The 19445-nt window shown below is 35.5% G+C and overlaps 2 protein-coding genes across 3 annotated transcripts; both read right to left on the bottom strand.

Moving 5' to 3' along the window:
- Positions 1–2643: 2643 nt before the first annotated feature.
- On the bottom strand, positions 2644–8856 carry LOC107688406 (sorting nexin-10A-like). Its single transcript, XM_016486063.1, has 7 exons — positions 8717–8856; positions 7278–7317; positions 6323–6409; positions 6061–6161; positions 5737–5835; positions 4278–4493; positions 2644–3331 (listed from the first exon to the last, which is right to left on the bottom strand). The coding sequence occupies exons 2-7, from the start codon at positions 7302–7304 to the stop codon at positions 3178–3180; spliced, it is 684 nt and encodes a 227-aa protein (XP_016341549.1). The 5' UTR covers positions 7305–7317; positions 8717–8856; the 3' UTR covers positions 2644–3177.
- Positions 8857–14858: 6002 nt separating this feature from the next.
- On the bottom strand, positions 14859–17326 carry LOC107688340 (chromobox protein homolog 3-like). 2 transcript variants are annotated; one of them, XM_016485979.1, is made up of 5 exons: positions 17105–17326; positions 16274–16413; positions 15991–16159; positions 15802–15896; positions 14859–15026 (listed from the first exon to the last, which is right to left on the bottom strand). In XM_016485979.1, exons 2-5 carry the CDS (start codon positions 16405–16407, stop codon positions 14900–14902), a joined length of 525 nt encoding a protein of 174 aa, XP_016341465.1. In that variant the 5' UTR covers positions 16408–16413; positions 17105–17326; the 3' UTR covers positions 14859–14899. The 2 variants fall into 2 exon arrangements, with proteins under 2 accessions (XP_016341465.1, XP_016341466.1); XM_016485980.1 differs by lacking the exon at positions 17105–17326 and adding an exon at positions 16655–17071.
- Positions 17327–19445: the final 2119 nt, after the last annotated feature.

The following is a 19445-nucleotide window of genomic DNA, read 5'->3' as shown; positions in this document are numbered from 1 at the left end:
AATATAATATCAGTTGAAATCAAATGAACACATTTTAAGTTTGATAAAGGGATATCTGAGCCATACTGATGGGTTGGGAAACACTGATATAGCCTACACATATTGGGCCGTGGGGAGGGAGGCCCATCGGAGGCCCACCCATTTAAACCAGGCCTCTAAAATAACCACTAAATCCTTAAAAGTAAAGCGTTCGATTTCTCACTGACTCTCGTTTTCTTTGCCTTTTTATTTTATGGGTGATTTTGGCCAAGCCGCAGTGGGGTATATCCTACATGCCAGCACACTCCTGAACTCAGAGCTGTTGTCATAGAAACAGAAACCCCACCTGCTCAGTAGCTGTCAGTCCAAGGTTAAGAGCCAATAAACCAGAGAAACATAGCAATTACTGCACAATATAACACACATGCACACGCACACACAAAGTAATCCATCTGTTCCTTCTCTCCAGTTGATCAGTAGCAACTGGGTTTGGATTAAGTTCACCCATCAGGGTCCATTAAGGAGTGTTCATTTAGACGTGTTATGACAGTTTAACCAATGAGCACCACCACTTTATGGGAGGTTTGTGGCAATGGAGTGACCGCCATGTGCTATTTCAAAGCAAATGATTAACATGATAGGTAAGGGTAATCGCAATGGGGTTATGTTTTGATGTAACCTTCAAATATGAGACACAGATCATAATACAAACATAACTCAGAACTCTAGAATAAATGTATTTCAAAACACCACCAGCCTTAAACATATTAAAGTCTTCGCATTTGAAACAAACAAACTATCCTCATAAAGTGAATCTTTAATCTAGCCAATAGGCCTCATGTAGTTTCTGATATTGGGTATAGAAGGGCAGATGTGGCTGATTTATCACAGTCTCTGTTTTACTTGATGGTTAGCTTACCAGACAGCCAGTATAAATAGCCAATCCTTGTCATCTCAGATATCAAAATCAGATGTGGCAGTGATTGGTGAGCTGAATAGAGTGTATGAGCATGTGACTGTGCTGGAGGTGCGTTTTATTGCTGTGTGTGGGGAACGATTAGCTGGCGTTGCACAGCAAGAAGAATCCAATTCGTTCAGTTGTTTAATCCATCAGCCCGAGTTGAGTTCTGATCACCGTATTGATGGACCGCAAGGCAGTGACAGCCATTCAGTGGTATTACAAGACTCTGCTATTGGCCTCTGGGACATGGCACTCATTTAAGTGGTTTATTTTATAGAATAATAGAAAAATGAAGCGAAAAATGACATGTCCTGTTTGAAGAGCGAGCTCATTCAGAGTGAAAGGATCCTCCTAACTCTATTGTAACCCATTTTTGCTCCTCTGATCTGGCTCCGTCTTTCCTACCGGCCATATTTCGTCCTCCCTCTCCCTTTGTTTCTCTAAGCCTCCATTATCGGCTGTGGGGAGCCAGGTAATCAGTGCTGATTAATTCTCTTTATTGTTGGTCGTTTGTCTGCAGAGTCTACGCTGTCTTTTCCGCTCAGCCTCACTATGAAAGAGCCGGTGATAAATGACCATCTCTCCCATCACCCAACCCCACTATCACCACAGCAACCCCTGCTCTGCCTAAGTGTTTTTGATTAGTGACCCATGACTTGAAGGTAGAGGTGGCTTTTTGTTTTATTTCCTAATGCGACCAGTTTCAGCCCCCTATCATGCCCTTAAGGACTTATTTGGTGCTCAGACAATTTATATGCACATTATACGCACTCCTATAATTGTTGCTCATAGATTGAACAGGGAGACGAGAGTGATAATTAGGTGTCTGCATGAGTAATTGAAGCATTTAACAAATGCTTGGTTTTTGCATTAATTTATGATTATGAACTTACATTTTGACATATATAATAAAAAATATTATAAAAATACTGATATATATGGATCTAAAAATATTATATTTTATATTTTCTATATATATTTTTATATTAATTATAAGTTGTAATAGTTAACCTAATATATACAAAAATTATCATAACATTTAATGTTATTATATAGTGTTTGTAACCGTTTATTACACATTATGTTGAATGTTAATATGTCTGTCTAACTTAAATTTTGTTATTTTTTTTGTATTGGTTTATGATTACATATTGTATATTATAGACATGTATATAGATATATACAGTATATATCATAAACAATCATTAACATAACGGGTTACATGTTTAGTTGAAATCACAGTGATGGTGATTGGCAGTGACAGAGATTGGTGAGGTTTTGGGAGTCTGGTGATCTGGATGACAATACTGAAAGTGTTTATCGGCTGCTGCTAGACGCTGATGAATCTGCGCCTACGCAGATCGAACAATCAGGGGAAATGTAAACATGGTTGTATCCAGATTTCTCTTATGCACCAACGGTCTTCCCTTTTTTTATTGTTGCTCATATAATGATTTTAAACAAAAAATTTATTGAATTTAACTTTAGTAGCTCAAATCATGTGAACAATAAGCAGAAATTATTCTCTTTCTCTATTTGCAAATTTATTTAGCATTTAGGATTTTATTTAGATAATTATCATCTCTAGGCAACAGCACTATCTACATCATTACATTTCAACAAATTATATTCACAATTAGGACAAAAAAACATTTATTCATTTACCACTAAATATACACAAAATCTCAATAAAAAATACTTTGTAAAAAAAAAAAATCCTCAAATTTACAGTCCTCGACACTCATTTTTAGGAATGTTAATATAATTTTTAAGAAACATTTAAAATAATAAACTGCCACCTTACATTTTTTTAAATCTTTTAAACAAAAGCACATATGTACAGATGAAAATGCTGAAGCGTTTTAAGAAGCTTCTTTGTCAGGCACACATTAAACCCAGTGTGCACCTGAGTGTCAAGAAAAACTTGTAATTCACATTTTCTCCAATACCTTTTTTTCGTTCCAAGTCAGCCCTTTAGTAAAGGAGAATTATTTAATATGATAACCACAAAAATTTAAACAAAGATATCTCTATATTTAAAAAAACCCCATCAAAATAATATGGACACAAACATGACATGTAATAAAACAATCAAGAACTTTTTTCTCTCAATATCCATCCAAATATAACTCTGGAGGCCCTAAGCAGCAACTGGGCAGCAACTCTCTTTGACAGAGTATGTGTGTATGTGTGTGTATACAGCTCTTGAGTGCATATAACAGAGTGCACAGCAAGGGTTACTGGTTGCTAGGAGACGAAGACAGGCTGCTACAGAGTTCTGCCTCAGGGGTTGTGGCTTGAAATTCATGGGAAAAACTTTCATTATATGAAGAGTCTTCTTCCACAGATGTGGCACATCCTATACTATTGCCCAAGCCAGAGGATGTTGTACTGCAAAAAGTAAAAAAAATAACATACAAAATAAATTCTACATGAATATTCATGGTTTAAGTTGCAATTTGTGTATATATTAAATGGAATGTTTGTACATTATTTGAACCTACAACATATTTAAATGCCCCTTTTATTTATTACTGGCAAAAATGGCTATTTTTCTCAACATATATATATATATATATACAGTGGGTACGGAAAGTATTCAGACCCCCTTCAATTTTTCACTCTTTGTTATATTGCAGCCATTTGCTAAAATCATTTAAGTTAATTTTTTTTCCTCATTAATGTACACACAGCACCCCATATTGACAGAAATATATATATATATATATATATATAGTATAGTATAATTTCATTTAATGCCATGTCAGCATCTGGGGCTATTTTCAAGGCAAAAACTCAATTACAATAATGAAAGTATCACATAAATACAATAAAACCAAGCAAACAAACAAACACAGCAAGTAATTTTATACAAGATTTTTTAAATTAACATATACAAATTCTAAAACCTTTTCAGGCAAAATCTTACTAAATAAGTCCTTAAGTGAACTAACTTCATACAAAAGCTTTCTACTTGCATTAAAACTGGGACAGTCCAAAAGAATATTTTTAATAGAAAGGGGTATCTTGCAGAACATGCATAGAGTTGGGTCTTCACCTTTAAGCAAAAATGCATGAGTCAGTCTTGTATGACCTATACAACATCTGGTAAAGACCACTTGATCAAATGTGGTTTTAGGTAAGATTAAATATATATATGTGTGTGTATGTATGTGTTCTGGCATGATTATAGATGCATAAAACATTTAATTAATTATTAAAAAAATTATTAATTAATTATTATAAAACATTTAACATTCCAAATCCATCTAGTTTAAGCAATTTACATAATCTAAATAACACTGGGGTGTTATTATAGTGAGACAGAGGCACACACCTTTCACAGTCTGAGTCACAGCATGTTTTGCTGTCTTCTTCTTGATGCTGTTCCTCTACAGGGAAACGGGTATACCCGACACACCGCTGTATTGCCTGTGCAACTGTGTAATGAGTCTGTCCCTGTGCACACGCGTCCATTTTTGCAATGCTCAGCGGTGACTGCAAGAACAGGTGCAGCAGACTGTCTGACAGCAGTAATGGTGTCTGTAGAACTCTATGAACACAAACAGTTAAATAAAAAACTGGTGATAAGGCTATTTAAACAATCCATTTAAAAACATTAAAGGGGTCATATGATGTTGCTAAAAAGATTTTGGAAGGCCAAACAAAGTAGTTTCGCTTTCACAACGAAACACACAGCGCCACACACGGCGGGCTTGAGTGAGCAGAGGCCGGCGGGCTAGAGTAAGCGGCGGCGGGCTTGAGTGAGCGGAGGCCGGCAGCTAGAGTGAGGAAGGGCCGGCGGATTCGACGAAGGAGCGTCCGGCGGGCTTGCGGCAACCACATGTGACGACCCCGGGCTGGACTAGGATATCGTCCTCTTTTGGAAGGCCAAACAAAGTAGTTTCGCTTTCACAACGAAACACACAGCGCCTTCACAACATGGCGGCGGTGGCAACAACAATACTACAGCGAGAATAAAAGTTACGCCTTCTTTCTTTGCGTGAACATTTGGGTGGCGTTATGCAAGTCTTCCCACATCGTGACGTAGATATGTGGGGGCGTGCTAGAATGAGCCATTTTAGGTAGGTGCGGTTGACTCTTAACTTTTATAAATATCTCTTTGGATTTGAGACTTTAGTCTTTGCAACTTTACAGATCTTCTTTATGCACCAAGAGCCTGTAACACTCCAAAGAGAAAGAAACATTTAAATCGCATCATATGACCCCTTTAAATAGATTTGATGACAAAAATGTTAAATGTGACAAAGAATAAATATTAAAAGGAGAATAAAAGAATAAAAAGGTTAAGCAGATGAGAAAAATACAACGCTATACAAAAATTCTAATTGAAATTTTTCTTCTAATTAATAAAACAAATCTACATTAATCTAACAAACTCTACTTATAGTATTTAAACCATGGTAAAATTCAACACAGATTAAAATATTTTTAAATTAACATATCAAAGATCTTAGGCAATTGTAATACTGTCAAATATATTAATTTCTATTTTAATGTCTATATTTTCTATTCTATTAAATATAGTGAAAATATATATTTTATGTGTGGAAACAAATGCTTTTGGTTAGAGTAAAAAAAAAAATAATCTAACCGTTTACAGCGAATGTGTCTCATTCCATCAGCCACTAGATGGCAAAAATTCTGCATTTCCTTCATCCCAATCTGAGATTATGAATTGACCAATATAGGACATTAAATGCATGGATTTTTTTCTAACCTATTTTAATCAAGTTAATCGCAAATGATGACAAAGAGTGACTGAAGAAACTCACGCCTCAAGGAAATGTTGCAGCCCCCGCATCCGTTGAGTGATCTGGAAATCACTATTGAGATTGAAGAAAGGATTCCCGCGAGGGAGTTTAGGTAACTCTCTACAGAAATAGCAAAGAAAGGGAGAGACTACACTTGTATAAATAATAAAAAAATTTTTACATGCAGTTACTTGAAATAAAAACTCTTAATATTATTACTCGATTTTATTTATTTATTTATTTATTTTTGTAAATAAAAATATAATATTGCCCAGAGTATAATCTCCTCAAATGTTAAAATATAATACTGTGTCGCCCAGAGTGTGATATCCTCAAATTACTTACATAAGCAGAGCATTGTTCTGTAGTTTTTGACGCAGCCAAACAAACTCACTATACCTCCTCCTCACACAAGAGGTCTTCTTCCGGAAACACATACTATTGGTCTATAAAAAAATATATAGTGAACCTAATGCTATCATTGGTTAACATGTGGCACTGAAAAAAAATTTATATAGGCAGAAATCCAAACATCAATCAGAAAATAAAGTCTGAACGGCAACATTCCACTGTAAGCACAAGGTAAACATGTGGCTACAGCACTCACATGAAGACAGATCTCATAGGTGATGTACGCATGCCAGAATTCCTCCTTGTGTACCTGAGGATCTCGTACCCATACACTTATAAACTCCTGCAGATAGAGAAAAAGCAAATGTTAGTGTTTATGATCAGTGAAGTGTTTCAAATTGAACAAGGAAGTGACTCAGCAGAAAGTGTGCTTGTATTTTTTCTTATGAGTTACAGTTTCTCCCCTATTTACGATCAGTTTGATTCAGACTCTGCCCTTTCACCCACATTTCACGCTATCTGGAGTTTTTTAATGTACAGTTGGAATTTCTCAAATTAACACACTTTGTTTCATCACAGCCAACAAACTCATTTGAGGTCAAACAAAACACTTCCCTAAAAAGTGCTAACATATAAAAGCCATATCAGCTGCACCTGATCTGAGAGACAGTCACTTTAATTATTTTTGAATAAACGTATCACAAAATATAAGTCATTTTAATGCAAGCCAGTCTTTATAGTATTGCATGGCTGTGAAAAGAAATTCCACCAACAAATGAACCAGAAATAACAACAATGGGCGCTGGTGGAATTATGTACTACCAGTTTCCTCTTTAAAAATTCCAGACAAAAGGCATGATGCAGTTCAGTTACAAAGTGTAATTAAAAACTTGTTTCCACCCAAGATGCTTTCCGTTTCTTTCTCTGTACCAACAATCAAGTGATCATTGATCTAAAAAAAAGCATTGGGGGAAAAAAAAACTGCAAATACTAACATATTTAATTTTAGCAAAACAGACTTAATTTGCGTTCAAATCTAATTTTTCATGTCAGAGCACCAATCACTAGATAAGACTTAATATTCTACTGTTTGCCCACAGAGTCAAGGTTTCATCTGAAAAATCAGTTTACTATATAGATAAGGACCGCTGAGTCACACAAAGCGATGCTGTAGATGAACAAACAAATATAAAGACGAAAAGAACACTAACCTTCTTCACTAGGTTTGTGTTTTCCATTGCAGAGACTTGACTGAAAAAAAAGAGACTGTTTGTCAGTTTGTTTGATTTTTATTGTCATACCAGCATATATGCCTATTTCATGGCAAGATCAATGTATTTTAAAAGAAACAAATAGTAGTAACTTAAAAACACTACTAGTAGTGATGAAAAACAGTAAACAGTAGTAATGAAAAACAACAACTGACAAACAGACTGTTTGTTATTGTTGGATCATTTTAGTACTGTTACTTGGATCGTTTCAGTTCTAATGCACTTAGAAAAACATGAGAATAGGAATAGTCTAAAAAACAACAGTGTAAACGGTGATTACAGTTCTCAACAAGACAATGAAAAACATATTTTTGATCAATCTGCCATAAATCAGTTTGCTACCAAACATTTTACTGTATAAGTAGTTAAAAGGCAATGATGACTTTTCATTACTATTGAGCAGAGAAGCAAGTTGCAGTGATGAATGGGCAATGTGAGACATTAAAACAATAAATCAATCTTATGCTACAGCAAACCCAGATATTCATGTTGGCTCATTCAATGAAATCAGGCTTTGTTTTCCTGTGTATGTTTAGCAATGACATACCAAGTAAGAGAGAAACATTTCTAATGGTGAACCATAAAGCAGATCAATTTCACTTTCTTGTGAATCCAAAAATGAAAGTCCCATCAGCATTAATCCAAACAAACATGCCATCAGTGACTTTCATTCATACTCAAGCTAATTCACTTTGATAACTTAATTACCTTGAGTTGACTGGGAATCCCAGACTAATTGGCCAGGAGACAACAAGAGACCCTGAGCACCCTGGACTGAATTTACAAGATCACGGCTACTTTGACCTGGTTTTGGTTAGTCAAAGTAAATATATATATATATATATGCAGGCTTTATGAGATGTAGCTTCAAAACATACATTTTGGCAACAAGAGGACACTTTGATTCACCATACAGAAATAGTATATGCCATTCTTTCTTTTTTTTTTTCAAGCAGTGAAGCCTAATTAAAACTAACGAGAAAATAGAAAACATCTATTCTAAACAACTTCTTTGTATTTTGATGGAATATAGGCCAATGATACGAAGCACTTTTTTGTTTGCCCTGAACATGAACAAAAAATTTTTATTTGACATATGCGTTTTAATACATACCTCTAAAATAACAAGCCTACCTAGAATGCGACATTTTATAAGCTGCAACCAACGCTGGAAACGTTCAATGACCAGCAAAATTACAAAATAAAAAAATAGTATTAGAAATGTATGCTGAACGGCTACAGTTCTCACTCAAACGAACGGCAGCTGTATAAACAACACAAAAGTTTCCCCACTCTACTGTTTCGTCATTATATGATACTTATGTATCTTCTTACGTTATATATTTATTGGGATAGGCTACATAAATTTTTGTTCTCACCGTTTCTGTCGTGTTGTGTCGTGTATCTCTGCCACCGTGGTCCAGGTGTACAGGTGCTCCTGGGACTGATGTGATTGAAAGCGGCAAACTAGTTCGCGTGTGGGAAATGAAAGTTTTTTTACTCGCAGTATTTGATGTGCGCATGCGCAGCTCTCAATCCTACATTCCAGCACTTCTCAGTTTGTTTGTGCTTGTCATGTATAATATCAGCAGGTGCGTTATCATTACACCAAATAAAATGTTATAATGATAACTAACTATTATTAAATAACAATAACCAATATATACGTTTATACTGATTTTGGATTTTTTTTTTTAATAAATTTAATTTTTATTTATGGTAGCCAACACTCTCGGGTCAGGTAGACACCACTGTGACTCCCTCCACCTAAACCTGACTGAGGCTTGATATTTAGAGACCCTCTTAATAAATATAGCTGCTGTCTTAGAGTTCAGAAATGTTTAATGGAATCAAGTCATCATTTGTTAATCCGCATCTTGCAAAACAGTGTTGTTTTCTTTTTCTTTTTTTTTACATAAAAGATTAACTATATAGACATGCTGTAACATTCACCATAATAAGCTTCCTTCCCAATACACCCAGAATTTATTGCTGGAAAAAAATGGGTCATTCAGAAATCATAATGGTTATGATTTAACCTAATGACCATATAAACAAAAAGCTTCATGTCCCCCCTGGCCATGGGGTATATCCTTCTGAGGGATCACAGTATTAAACACAAGTGGCTGTAGTTTATTTTTACCACGGTCTCCAGTCATTTCAGTCTGACCAGATAGTTATTCTGTTTTGTTAAAGTGCCCCTATTATGGGTTAGGAAAGTTCATGTTTTTGTTTTGGGAGTCCACAACAACAGGTTGACATGCATGCAAGGTCAAAAAACATTTGCATTGTCTTATAATATGCATTTATTTTTACCTTATTTGCTCAACGACTCCCAAACGATTCGTTCAACGATTCATTTTTCCAAACCCCTCCTTTACGTGACGCTAATCTGCGGTGATTGGTCCTGATGACCCAGTCTGTTGTGATTGGTCTACTGCGTGTAGCACATGTGAGAAATGGAACGCCCATCAAGTTTTCCCGGGTCTGCGCACGCAACAAGTGGGCGAGCATAAATATGCTAATATTTCATGTTGACGTCAACATGAAATGGCTAAAGATTCATTTTTAAAACCGACTCGTTTCAGTGACTCCGAGTCGACTCTTTCCTTTGAGGGATGATAACTTTATACACGGTGCACTTTCAGATTTAAAACTTTGCAGGATGTTTTCATTCACGTAGAGATGTGTTACACACTGCATGAAATGTAATTTTCAAAAATCCATAATAGGGTCACCGCACTAACGCGCAGGACTTGCAAAGAGACCAAATGGGACGATGCAAACTAAATAGGACCTGACAGTAAACCCACAACAGATTTATAGCGTTATTACTCATAATATAGGTCATTTACATATATGAAACAAGTACAGGTGCATCTCAATAAATTAGAATGTCGTGGAAAAGTTAATTTATTTCAGTAATTCAACTCAAATTGTGAAACTCGTGCATTAAATAAATTCAATGCACACAGACTGAAGTAGTTTAAGTCTTTGGTTCTTTTAATTGTGATGATTTTGGCTCACATTTAACAAAAACCCACCAATTCACTATCTCAACAAATTAGAATATGGTTACATGCCAATCAGCTAATCAACTCAAAACACCTGCAAAGGTTTCCTGAGCCTTCAAAATGGTCTCTCAGTTTGGTTCACTAGGCTACACAATCATGGGGAAGACTGTCTGTGTGCATTGAATTTATTTAATACACGAGTTTCACAATTTGAGTTGAATTACTGAAATAAATGAACTTTTCCACGACATTCTAATTTATTGAGATGCACCTGTATGTCTCTTTTTATCGTTTCAGTTTCATTTTTAAAATGTTCCAGAATTTCGGAAGGCAAGCCACACTGACAGTTACCACAATGTGTGGTCTGTGGCACATGACAGCTATGCAGAGAGAACATGCTGCCACAAGACCCAATAGCTGGTATCAGTGACGCATTTTATTAAACACACTAGTCTAGATAAACTTGCCCACAAATAATAGTTCTTGGAAGTGTCCAAAAACGAGCAGAACTTTTGCTATTTTGCCAAACCATTCTCCAAACACAAAAAAATACAAATCGAAATCTTCATATATAGTGTTAACAAGAAAGGTAAAATATTTTTACACAGCGTTTTGGTATTTACTATTGAGTACACAAATATTTGTTTCATAATTGCATATATATTTTCAGTGTCAAATTGATCCCTATGACATTTACTAAAATGTACAACTGTTATAAAAATTACTTTTAAGATAAAATAAAGATAAAGATTATAAAATCTTTTACAATTAAAATCCAGGATTCAGCATATGTAGACTGTGTGATAGAATGCTATAATGGTTAACATGAAAAAAAAGGTAGGCCTATATTATTCTAACCAACAGCACATTACTGATGTAGTGGGCAGTATCAGAGAACCAAACAGATGATAAGCTTTTGGATTCGGTTTATTTTAGATATTTATACATTTATTAGACTCAGTATATTTCATATAGCTCATATATAACTCTTTCATATTTAATATAGCTTTTACCTTTCATTGTCTTGGTCCTCCATGTGTTGATGTGCTTGGCTTGTTTTCAGTGGTTGGCTACTTGCAATGTTGCTCTCCTCTGGTAAGAGTTGACTCCAAAGTTCTTGGAGCTCTCCAAGTTTCTTCCGTTCATTTGTTGACATAGTCTATCACATGAAACATTCAGCTATTCTTCAGTTTTATTCTGCTGGAATTACTTACGGACATGTTGCTAAACATGCACATATATTAAGTCATGTCTTTTAAGCATTTTGATCCTGATCAGTTTCTTTAATTTTGCAATTTATGTTTTTTCTTACCCTCTCAGGGAAATCCACTGTTAAATGAGAAACTGTTAACTTGCATAAGTGTGTCTGACACAAACATATATTAACATTGACTAAGCAGACCAAGTTTACATCACACTGTTTTCTGACTTAACATATACTGATATAGGAAGGGATACATGGGTAGCCCCATTGGGTGGAGTGTGCGAGTCAAAATTTACGTACAAAAGTTGTGTAACTTGAGTATTGAGTATTGGTTTTTATGTAGTCTCTCCATAGTAATATTTCACTAAGGAAGACGTTGTGGCTCTGCATGGGTGTTAAAAATAGCCTGAGGATGGATTGACTGATTGAACAGATCTCCAAAATATACCTGATCAAATTCTTTTATATTGACAATTTACTCAAAGGTCCAGGAGTGTGGGAAGCTGGACTTTTACCTATCAATACCATATCCTGTGACACAGTCCACCATGTTACCTCTACCACAACAACCAAAATGATTTCCTAATTCAGAAATCAGTACTTGTAACCACAATATGTAGAGATATTGAATTGTTGTTACACAGAGCATATGAGACACTCAGTACTTTCTGTCTAGCTGTTATATAATACTGTAAGTACCAGTACAAATACACACATACATTAGCCAACAAGGGCCAGTGCAGTTATTTATTTTCTGTTATCACTGTAAAGAGTTTTCGGTTTGTCATCTGACCTGCTTATTTCAGGATGACATTACAAAAACAGGTTCTTTTTAGAAAAAAAGCCTTAGAACTCAAAGTCCATCACTATGCTGCTAATCTTTGTCATGAGACCTGCAACCAGCTAAGCAAATGGTAATAAATGTATTTTCTGTGGTCATAATCTGACAGCACGGTTATGGATGTCAAATAGCTTTTTTGCTTTCTCTTGTTTGTTTCAAGATATCATCGCTGAATTAGAGAATCAGATGGTGCTTTTTTTTTTTTTTTTTAGATTTTTTTTCAATTTAATAATATGACTGCCACAACCCAGATGTTTTTAGTGAGATTTCCATGATGTGCAACTGTAAATAAGACTGAGACACGATCTGAAGCATTTTACAAATAGAAAGATGCACTATCTGCATCCTGTGTCTGATATGATAAAGTGTACAGAACATGAGCACTTGAACGCTAACCCTAATGGCAAAGGCAGCAGAGAGGTCAGAAAATGCAATGACATTATTGGTCACATTGCTTTTTTCCATGGTTAACTGTCTGTCTGTGTGTATTTTAGATAATGCACAATGTATGTCTAGGTCAGCAATATCTGAGTTGTGTGACTACCTGAAATATTAGAAGAGAAATCTCTGAAAGACACCCACAAAAAATTAATCATTCTGGTTCTGGAAAATTTATGACAACTAAATTGTGCAATTAAATATTTATAAGTCATTCGTCGCTCTGATTACAAAATGTGGGCGATTCTTTTATCTACTTCCTAAATTCTCAAATGACAGTAGGTGAAAAACATTTGGTGCTTTGAACAGAACACAGAATAGCATACATAAATGGTAAGGGCAGCAAGGCACTTATTGTTATAAAAAGGCAACTCTTTCTGCAAAAGACTACTTATCCCTATAAAGACAACAAACAGGCAATGCAGAAGACTACCCTCAAAAGAGTAGACGCAAATGCACTGTGAGATAACGATGAGAAAACACCTTTCCTCATGTTTAATCACTAGTTGGTAAAGAGCTTCAGTTAAAATGCACTATTATTACTGCAAAACAGGTTTGACCCACAAAATATGCACAAGAGAACTGTGGCACTTTCATTTTGTAGTTTTTAGGAGGTAACACAAGGTTAAAATAACAAGAGGGCAAATATGTTGTCTGAACAGCAATATTAGAGGTTTTACCATTTAATACAAACATGGAGATCCATGTATTTTAAAACGTAAAAATGAAAATTTGCTAAAAATCTACTCACCCTCAGACTTTTTTTTATTGGAACAGATTTGGAGAAATTCAGCTTTACATCACTTGCTCACCAATGGATCATCTGCAGTGAATGGGTGCCATCAGACAGTTCAAACAACTGATAAAACCACAATAATCCACAAGTAATCCATAATTTCTTCCAGTGGAAAAGTCCATCCTCTGATATGCTCTCACATCAGAATCCATTGATCATATTTGTTTAGAAGTTTTTGCTTTTAAATTGTGCTTGATCCATGCATATTTCTCTCCCGATTCAATCATGGATCAAGGACTCATATTTTAGACAAAAGAAAGTTTGAAGTTGAAAATATCTTGATGAATTTATTACAAACACGCAGCTTTTCCCTTAACAAGACATTAATTGATCGACTCGAGTCGTTTGGATTGCTTGTGGATATTTTTATGTGCTGTTTGAACTCTCATTCTGACGGCACCCATTCAATGCAGAGGATCCATTTGTAAGCAAGTGATGTAATGCTAAATTACTCCAAATCTGTTCTGTTGAACAAACTCATCTACATCTTGGATTGTCAGGTGAATACATTTTCATTTTTGAGTGAACTATTCCTTTAAAAGCAGTTCCAAAGTCTATCAAATAACAAAAGTCATTCCATTAAACCAGTTTTTTGGCATGTGGTAAAAAATGGCTCACTATTGCACAACACAATTATGAAAGTGCATTGCATGCCAATAGCCCCAAGAAAACACTTTGAAAGCCCTTAACCATGTTCTCAGGCATAGTAAAGATTTCTTTGCCATAAATATCAGACAAAACATCTGCTTTGGATGTTTAAGCAGAGTAATCTGCAAACAGATTAAAAGCATGCATATAAACCTTTATTGAACTAAAAATAAAAAAATATTTACAGACATTTACATAAACAGACAATTCCAATATTCATGTAAACATTAAGAATTAAATGAAAAACTACTACAGTAATGACAGCATTGTCCACCAAAAGAAACTATGAACATAAACAGAATGCAAGTTTTGGATCTCTCTGAATGACGAGATGAGTGGAAGAAAAACACAAGCCAGTGCATTAATGATGAACAGCACTGCTGTGACACCTAGTTCAAATGAACAGTTAAAGCGTCCTATATTGTAACTTTTAAAAACACACTCATCTCGTTTGTACAAACTTTCATTAGATCACTACAGTCATGCACATAGCTTCCAGCCAAACCTCAATACATTTAAAAAAACAACAAAAAAAACACCTCCACCGTCAGGCTATCAACACTTCTGCTAACACTGTACAGGTGGAACACACTGAAGCACAAATCAGTGAGATGTGGGACATTATTGTTGCTCATCCTCAGGACAGGAATGCCAAGTTAGTCTTTCCTCATAAAAGGCGATGACTATCTGTGGGCAACGGGTATTGGCCTCTCTTGCAGGTACCAGGTCTGCTTCATCAGAGTCCTTCCTGTGAACACAAAACATATCTCTGGTTAAAGAGCTATAAGATAAAACAGACTCTGTAACATGACAATTAGACTAGGAAGTGCAGTGTTGCACTTCAGAAGCCATTATTTTGCATCTTTGAATCAGAAAAGCTTTGCATGTGGACATGCTGCCCCCTACAGACCTTTAAGTAGAATCTTGAAGGGCTAGTTCACCCAAAAACAACTTCATTTACTCACCCTCAAGTTGTTCCAAACCGGTATGATTTTCTTTTTTCTGCTGAAGACAAAAGATATTTTGAAGAATGTTGATAAACAGTTTCAGTTCCCATTGACTTCCATTGTATATTCTGTCCATACTATAGGTATTATAGCCAATGGGAAATTAAGCTGTTTAGTTACCAACATTCAAAATATTTTCTTTTGGTGTTCCACAGAAATCATACCGGTTTGGAACAACATATGGGTGAGTAAATGACAATTTTGGAGTGGACTATCCCTTTTAAGGGATCATGTTCTCATGTTGTTTCAAACTTTCATGACATTCTTCTGTGGAGCACAAAGATTATTTTTCGTCCATACAATTAAGATCATTGTGTAGTGTAATTTTGGACCCCATTAACTTTAATTATCTGGACAAAAACAGCTGAAACAGTAGTAAAAGTATCTTTTGTGCTCCTCAGAAGTAACAGGTTTGGAACATGAGGGTGAGGAAATGTTTCCACTATGGCTGTAAACCGCTATGGTCATTTTCTAATTTCCAATCAAATATATCAGAAAACTACATGGGTTTCTTACCACTTCATGAGGAACATGAGCTCTCCACTGCTATCAGTCGCCCCAATGATCCTCTCTGGCTCAAGGTTTCTTGCAAACCCTCTTGGCTTGTCAGACTGGAGAAACAGTGTTTTACTCTTTAAGTCAGTTTTATCAATAACCAATGTTAAAATCAAATCTCTGAAACTGATAACTAACACACAACTTTACCATTTCTTTCTTTCTCTTTGCCGCGCTCTCATCCGTTTCTGGTTCATCAGTGGAGGATTTCCTTTTTACGGCTTCTGGATTCTCCACCACTCCTTTCTGAGACTCCAGGAATGCAGCAATCAGTTCAGGACAACCCAAATTCTCTTCAGGCTCCCAAGTGTTGTCAGCACTGAGGAAAATTAAGATATCTTGTTACTCCCATTGCATGAATTACATAAAATCTAAATCAACCGTTCACTACACCTGCAAGATATCAAAAGAATAAAAAAAAAAAACAACTCACTCTGTGAAGCCTTTCCACTTGAGGAAAAACTCAACTTTCCCATTGACCACTCGCTGGTCAATCACCTTCTCCACCACAAACTCCTCCACCTCCTGAACATCCTTCTTTGATTTGCCTCCCTGCTTCTTACCCATATCGATCTAAAATGCACAAAAGACTAATGATAAGCCAGGAACCGGATTAGCAATTTAATTTTTAGTCAATTAAAACTCAAATGAATATGGCTTACAGATACGCTCCCGTTCGAAATACAATTAAGAAAAGGTTGCCATATTTATGACTTACACATTATGTTAAAACGACAAATGTTAGTACATTAACTGGAAGATTAGTTCAGCAAGTTCGTTGATAAATGTTAATATTTATCACTAAAGCACTTACGACTAACTCCAAAACGACTTAGTGTTGCCTTCTGTGTGCGCTAGTATGTTAACAAGCTAACTGCGCATGCATGAACAGGCCAAGGGCCTGAAAGCAGTTCAGGCTACTTTTTGGGATTACTACTTTTTTAATATTTCTGGATAACCTTCCTGTCCGGATTAAGGTCTCAGTACTTCACAAAATCGTAGTTCGCGTAATATTAACCGTAACACGCGCTGGTTTAGATAGGTAGCAAGGGTTAGTTTACTGGCTAACGTTAGTTGAAAAACGCACACACACAAAACAAAATATAATGTTGTTATACACCATCATGCATCCTACATCTATGCACGCTGAAACAACTAAAAATATATTTAAGAAAATACGTATCGCAATAATTAAGTTTGCATCATTCTAACAGGAAACTACAATGGACGGTGCTGCAGCACATGCATGCGCGCGAAAACTCACCCTCACAAAGGAAAAGGGCTAAAATGTGAATTGCAGCACTTCGCACTTGCCGACAAGCAAACAGCCGCAGCGAAAATATATCGCACTTTTGCAGGACACAAACTTTTAAAACTTTTACTCTCTTTGGTACACTATAAATCAACGGATTAGAAATCGACTGAGGCTCAACGTAGGCCAGCTCGAAGCTAACGCGAGGACGTAAAGCCACGCCTATGAGCGGTCACGTGTGTCCAACAAGGTTTTCATAAGGCGGAGCAACCGTGATTTCCAAAAATAAATAAAAACCTTTTCATCCGCTGGTCATGCAAAATAACATGATTCAATACATTAAGAAGTACATAATATGATTTGATATCAATTTTAAGGTCTACAAATTGAGCAAATTAAAAGTTGGCAATTAGTCTAAATGTTTTTTTGCCACGTTCTACCTCCAAAACATGAGAACGGCACAACAGTATTTTGTAGTGTCATCAAGTAATACTGACCTCAAAACGTATTGAATTAAATTATTGAATTATACATTTATATTTAAATGTTAACAGTTTGAACAGAAAACACATCTAATTAAAATGTATAATGCATTTTTGCAACTGATGTAATCTTGAATCTGCACGATTGCTATACAAAGTGTTTCTATGCAACATGGTCAATGACAATCCAAGAATATTACAAATGAAAATGAATTTAATGACTTGTCGAATATTTTTTTATTTTCGAATATCTTGTCGAAACTGTTTTTTAATTGTTAGCTGTATTGAAATATCAATATATATCAATATCAATATATATATCTCTTATATATATATATATATATATATATATATATATATATATTTCCATAGTCCAATCTTCGCCTCTAAACTGGTCCTTCATTTGGTTCTGCCTAATACTACCCTAATACAGACTATTTCCTAGTTTAATGACTTCTTAGAATTTGTATCTGCTTCTTTTTCAACTTTTATCCTGATATGTGCTGGCACAATGAAAACATCACATTTACAACAGTAAAGTATAAATAAGAAGAATAAAATTCCATTTATTGTTTATATACTCATCAGCTATTTCTGATTGATCTGTTACCATCATGAATCTTATTAAGGACATAAAAATTCAGTCACTGTAACAGGATCCATCATGGATCTTTAGCCACTGCAAAGGCCAAAGACTGACATAGAATAGCAGAAGTATGGAGGTTATCTTAGGTCACATGATATATCTAACTATTGATCAACTGCACAATTTCATTTAAAGACCTCTCCCATGTTATCTTTCTTTGTTTTTGTACGTTTCACTGGAAAATGTAACAGAATTAATAAAAATTTGCATAATTTAACTACTTTAATAGCCATTGTTCTCTAGTTGCACAGAGTACAGCCTGAGACCACTATTTGCATTGTGTAATTTAATACAAATTTTTAAAAAAAGTGACCTAAAAAAAGTACAGATTCTGTATTAATCTTATTTCATGAAATGATAAAGTATTTAGTTTCATAATTTCCTTTTTCATTCTAGATTTTGGACACTGAAAGGTCAATAAAATTACAATGCCTTCACATAATCTAACATTTGAATGTTTTATTCACCATGAATGAATAAATAAGTCTTAACAGCAGTATGCAAACAATTGACCCCAATTTTGAACACATTTAAATGAACTTTTAATTTTTTTCTTACTTTTTTCATTTCAACAAAAACATTCATTCAAAACAAATGAATGAAGCTGCAAGGATTTTTATTGTTTTGCCTGCAGATTGGATGTTTGCTTTGAGACCAGAAAGAATGACTTTGCATTATGCCAACATTGTCTAGTATAACATCACTTTAACAAAAACATGCACTATTTGTGGAGTTTAAAATAGAGAGGCGGCATTATTTAGAAGACAGAATTTAGATTGACACGGCAGCATAGCATGGAATGTGTTTCTAGAAACATCTTCTGTGAAAGTGACGTGACATGTGGCCAAGTATGGTGACCCATACTTGGAATTAGTCCTCTGCATTTAACCCATCCAAAGTGCACACACACAGCAGTGAACACACACACACCGTGAACACACACCCGGAGCAGTGGGCAGCCATTTTTGCTGCGGCGCCCGGGGAGCAGTTGGGGGTTCGGTGCCTTGCTCAAGGGCACCTCAGTCGTGGTATTGAAGGTGGGAGAGAGCACTGTACATTCACTCCCCCCACCTACAATCCCTGCCGGTACGAGACTCGAACCCGCAACCTTTGGGTTACGAGTCCGACTCTCTAACGATTAGGCCATGACTTCCCCTTTATTTAAATAGGATCCATAACACAAAAATAATATAATAAAAAGAAATAAAAAAAACAGCAGTTACTT

Source organism: Sinocyclocheilus anshuiensis, unplaced genomic scaffold, assembly GCF_001515605.1.
Source record: "Sinocyclocheilus anshuiensis isolate Anshui unplaced genomic scaffold, SAMN03320099.WGS_v1.1 scaffold209, whole genome shotgun sequence".
Taxonomy (NCBI): Eukaryota; Metazoa; Chordata; class Actinopteri; order Cypriniformes; family Cyprinidae; genus Sinocyclocheilus; species Sinocyclocheilus anshuiensis.
Note: the sequence above shows the minus strand (reverse complement) of the source record. Positions and strands in the feature narration are given on the sequence as shown.